At 30.0% G+C, this 5,497-nt stretch overlaps 1 protein-coding gene across 1 annotated transcript in view; it reads left to right on the top strand.

The window, feature by feature from the left end:
• Positions 1-321: 321 nt before the first annotated feature.
• LOC106685107 (zinc transporter ZIP1) overlaps positions 322-5,497 on the top strand; it is a 21,271-nt gene continuing 16,095 nt past the window's right edge. Inside the window, exon 1 of the mRNA XM_014427620.2 lies at positions 322-895. Coding sequence (XP_014283106.1) covers positions 546-895 — 350 coding nt within the window. The 5' untranslated portion in view covers positions 322-545. The remainder of the gene's footprint in view (positions 896-5,497) is intronic.

A 5,497-nucleotide genomic window follows, 5' to 3' on the forward strand; every position in this document is an offset into this window, starting at 1 on the left:
GATATTATGGGTAGAAAAACCTCTCGACAGGTTACTTTTTTTATTTTTAGAGTTATAATTACTCTGGTGTTGTATAATTCTGTTTGGTTTGTCCGATATATATTTATTATTGTTACTATAAAATTCCTATTTTGTTTATTATTTATATAAAAATGTAAATAATAATAATAAACAAGATAATTCTCGTCGCGTTTTTGTTTGTTATTAATAAGAAACTATATTTTAAGAACAGGGATATCTGAATGCCGTTTCGATTCAGGAAATACAGACGCTACACCTCGGATTGTTTGAGTTGTATTTTTAGATCAAGATAGCCCGATTCCGATAAGTGTGTTCAGTCGTGAACAAGGCGTCTTGCAGGGCACTTCTATTGAGATATTGTTGTACATATCTACTGAGATACTGTAATGTATATCTACTGAGATTGTAGCCTGTTGAGCGATTGTAATGCACGGTAGAGATAGGAGATAGGGACCCAGTGTTTACAGATACCCCACGAGCGGACTGGTATTTATCCAGGCGAGGAGAGATCCAGAGGGACAGAGATGGAGAACACAGCGGCGGCGAAGGTTGGGGCCATGCTGGCCCTGGGGGGCACAGCACTGGCATTCACTCTGTTGCCTCTGGTAGCGACCCGGCGCTGCTCGAGGGGCACCCAGCCCTTGCTCCGGTTCGGGGGCGGAGTCCTCCTGGCGACCACCTTCCTCCACCTACTGCCCGAGTTGAGGGAGGGCCTAGAGAACAGCAATCTAGGCGATCTGCCGGAGATACTTCCGGAACTACTCATGTGCCTGGGCTTCTTCTTGATGTACTTCGTCGAGGAGTTGGGCCACATGATGTTGGGGACCGACCACCACGATCCCAACTCAGAGAAGAGGAGGCTCTGCGAAGATCAGTAAGTCAAGTAGATTTTATGTTAGTCTTGAAAGTCAATGGGAATAAAACCTAGAGAGTTGTATAGGTGCTTACTTTTAAATCTAACCTAATTTAATTTTAAAACATTCCACTTTTATTTAAAAGCCATTGAATTCTACAAACAAAAACCTATAAAAAGATAAGTATAGATTTTTAAAAAAAATCAAATTACTCCTCTGTAAGCATTTATTTTTATGTATATATATTTTTGGTTGGTTATCTAGTTGTATTAAGATTATTGAGATGAACTAATATTAACTACAAATAAAAAAAATAAAATGATAAATTTAAATACCATTGAATCCTACAGAAAAAAATCGGTATGTTAATTTCGAAAGTTTGGAATTATTACAATTCTTGATGCCTTGGTACTCAAAACTACCACGAGTATAATTTTTTTTTTTTTTAAACATCATTGATTTCTACGAAAATAAAATAGTAAGATAATTTTGACTGTTAAGAAATTCTAACAATTTTTGATATTAAAAATTACTACTCTAACTGTTCAAAAATTAATTTTGTTGGTAGAGTATCTATTTTACCACGATTATTGGCATATACTACTTAATTACGTAATTAATTAATTACTAATAAAAATATTTTTTCAAATGAACGATCATTGAATTCTGCAAAAAAAAAACACTAAGATAAATTTGAAAATTTACAATTTTTATAATTTTCGATAATTACAATTATTCCTATAAATGTCTTAATTTTTTTTTTATGATGGGGCATTTATTTTTACTTTGTATTGTTTTTTAGCTAGTCAACTATTTTTTATCTTATTTTTCATTTATGAAGAAAAACAGTGTTGTTTTCTCAAATTGAAATGATTACTGTGATAGAATATTAAAAATAATTGAAAAAAAATCCTGTAAATTATTGGAAAGTGGTTCAATATTTAAATTAATAATTTATAATAACAGCAAATAAAAAAATATTTGAAAATCGTTTAGAAAAAAAAAACAAACGAAAATTGAAGGATTTGTGAATGATAAAGACGTTTTTTGGTACTGAAGTCAGAATTGTGCATGGTGACTTTTTTTGACGAATCTGTAAAAAGTGGCACAGTAGGGAAGGATTTTTTTAATTTGACTTTTTAAAAAGTTGAATGCGAAGTTTCATAACTAAAAATTAAAAAAAGATTTCTCTTATTAATGGAAGAAATATAAGCATTAAAGAATATAAAATAGTAAAAAGTAATGATTAGCTTTATATTTAATTGTATTTTATTATTATAGAAGTTTCTTACTTTAGAAATTGATTATTATCAGCAAAAATTTTCTACAATATTGATTTGATAAAAAAATAGTTAAACTATTACTATTTCTATCGAATATAAACTGTATATTATTTCACCTCACTAATTTTTCAAATACATTTTATAAGTATATCAATGTATTTATCCGAATATTAAAAAAACATCACTAATTACATATGGGAACGTTAGCACATAAAATAACAACTAAATCTAACGCCTTACTGTTGTTTATATTGCTATGTATTACCTTTATCATTTTATTTTGTATTATAGAAATGATTTACTTTCTCCTTATGATTTTTATAAAGTTCATAAACGGAAAGGCATTGCCTGTTATATATGCAGACGTCCTTGCTGGATAGGTTCACGGATCTCAAAGATACTTTCTATGTATACAATATCAAGGTGAGCAGGTTAGATCACAGAAGACAATGGTTATATATTGTTACAATAAAACAATAACAACAATTTAAAACAATAATTATCGAGGAATTGAGTTATTAATTAAGAAATTAACGGAATTAATTGTCTGATATGCAAAATTCTTTTTACATTTGAAATATATTCTAAGTACTGTGGGTTATAAAAGCACGTTATGACCCATAACTAAGAGCAGGAAACATACATACATAATGGTACAAGAGATCTTTGGACAAAAAGGATCGGTTATTTTAACCCAATTTTTTATTGCTTTAATTAAAACTTTATAATTACTAGTCAAATCAATAATTATTTGTAGTGAATGAAAAGTACTCTTCTTTATTTAAATTTCAATTTTTATTATGATGATGACAGTCCCGAAACATCGTTATTAGATATGATGAAATAAAATAATAAAACTTAAATAAATAAGAATACATTTCATTCACTATATCTAATTACAACAATGAAACTAATCTAGTAGAACATATAACTTTAAGTATAAATCAATTTATTTGTTCAAATATTATGAAAACTACTACTACGAAGATAAACGTCATAAACTACTTTATAGTACTTTAAACTAGCTTTAATTTGAGTGCTAATATACATCTGTACATCTCGTCGTTTCTGAGATATAGGTTTCGCACAATAAATTAACTGACTATTGATTTTACAGTATATTTTTTATGAAATATTTAAGAGCAATATAATAAAATAGAGCAATAAAACTATACCTGGGGAACTGTTGAACGTAAAGGCTCATATTTTAGTAATTTTATTCTACTTTAAATTCTATTTTATTAGGTTTTTTTATTGTTGTAGATAGTTTTAACGATATGGAGTTTCGATTTAATTTTTTTTTTTTAACGTTTTGAAACATCCATCATTTCTTATTCCCCCTACTCTTACCTATACTTAGCAGACTCATCTATTTTGACTAGTGATTATACATAGATTTCATTATAGTAATAAAAAATTGAAGAGAAATTATTGATTTTTTTCCACCAGGCTCTTGTACTAAGTGGAAGCCAATACAAATTTTTCTTCTTTTTTTTAATAATCAGGCAGTATTTTTTCAAATAATATTTTTAACAGGCATACAGGAAAAATCTGCAGGGAAAAAGTATTGTATTGGAAAAAGTTGTATATTTCTGATTGTGAGCAAACAGGGATTACGTCCTACATTTCTGTAATTTCGAATGTTTGCTTTACACTTCACGTTACATTTCGTTCACAAGTAGATAATAGTTGGAAAACAAAAATCCTGTTGATTCATGAAAGATTTTTAAACTTTGCAATTGACATTTATGAGGAACAATATACACTAACGCTGTATCTGATAAAAATATAATAATAATTTATTTGTTTATAGGGCAACTCCCGTACAAATAGAGTTAGCTTGTGAAATACATGATGAAAATTATGAGTTAAAGATCGTTTATATAAACTAATAACAAACAATATACCCAAGCTGGGCTATCTACATTCGTTAGAATAAAACAATAAAACAAAAACGTTACTTCATATTTAATTATATAAAAAAAAACTATACCTCCTATTGGGACGATAGGTGTCCAGCACTAAGCAAAAGGTTTTGAGTTACATATATAAAAAACAGTTTAAGATCCAATCCTGGGGTGCAGACAGAAATTTATACAACTGACTTCGGCTAATATCGCTTAGTTTCGGCATGTATCGGATTCGGTTCTCATTATACGCGGGGCGATTTTTAAAAAAATGCAAACAATCCTCCAGGGACGTTCCATCACCTCATGGACAAAGCTTCTGGTCCAAAGTATATTTGTGTGGACCGACATTTAGAGTAATTACATATTTATTGGAAAGTCGTAGTTTAAGGCAAGTTAAGGGCAATTATTCTCAATTGTGTTATTGGGCAACTGATCTTCAGGTAACTTTGAGCAGCATCCGTTTTAATAAAGACCCTACCGTACCACGGGTTATAGGTCGATTCTCGTAATAACAAGAGGTCTTTATCTTTGACAAAGTCCCTGTATCTATCCAAGATCTCCTCCATTAAGAAGCAGTATCGGGTCAAACATTCCAAAACTCTCCAATATTTTTCTTATCTGCGTTACCCAATTATATTGCAGATTGAAACGGTTGTTACTGTCTAGCTTCAGTAGCTTTAAATAACATTGTTTCACGAAGCGAGTACAGCTCATGTTATGTATTTTTATTAGCCAGGACAGAATTTGCTTTATAATGTGTGGGATAGCACACGGGAATGGGTGCCACTTCTAGTTTTACCATAAAGTGTGGGGAGGGGGGGGGGTGTTTCGATCTGATCAAAATATGAAAATGTAATTATTTTAATTATAAAAAAAATGCTCTATCGTTTTCGTAAAATTAAAACTTAATTAATGAGAGGAAGTTGGCCAGGGATGCGGTCAGCAAAGATACAAAAATAAGTAAAACTTATTTATTTGTGCCGACGTTTCGACTATATTTCAGATCTTCATCAGGGCTGAAAAACAAAACGAGATAACAACCTTAATTACAACACTAGAAAACATAATAAAAAATCATTTGAAGTTGAGTACATTTACTAAAATATGACATAGCTTATAACGTTCAAGAGTTCCCGGGATACACTTTTTTAAAAGAATCATTTCATACCAAAATAAATAAAAATCAGTAATTTTTAAAATTAATTTTGGAAAAGCTATATCTCAGGAATCATTGGACGTAGAGATGTCTATTAGCACTCAAATTAAAAATAGTTGAATTTACTATAAAGTATTTTATAATGTTTGTCTTCTTATGGGTAGTATTTTTAATGATATTTGACAAAATGAATTCATAAAATATTGATTTATAGTTGTTCAGATACAAGTTTATATTTATGAAAATATATATCTCAGGAACCATTAGACGTAC

This window comes from Halyomorpha halys, unplaced genomic scaffold, assembly GCF_000696795.3.
Source record: "Halyomorpha halys isolate HHAL.00 unplaced genomic scaffold, Hhal_1.1 Scaffold658.1, whole genome shotgun sequence".
NCBI lineage: Eukaryota > Metazoa > Arthropoda > Insecta > Hemiptera > Pentatomidae > Halyomorpha > Halyomorpha halys.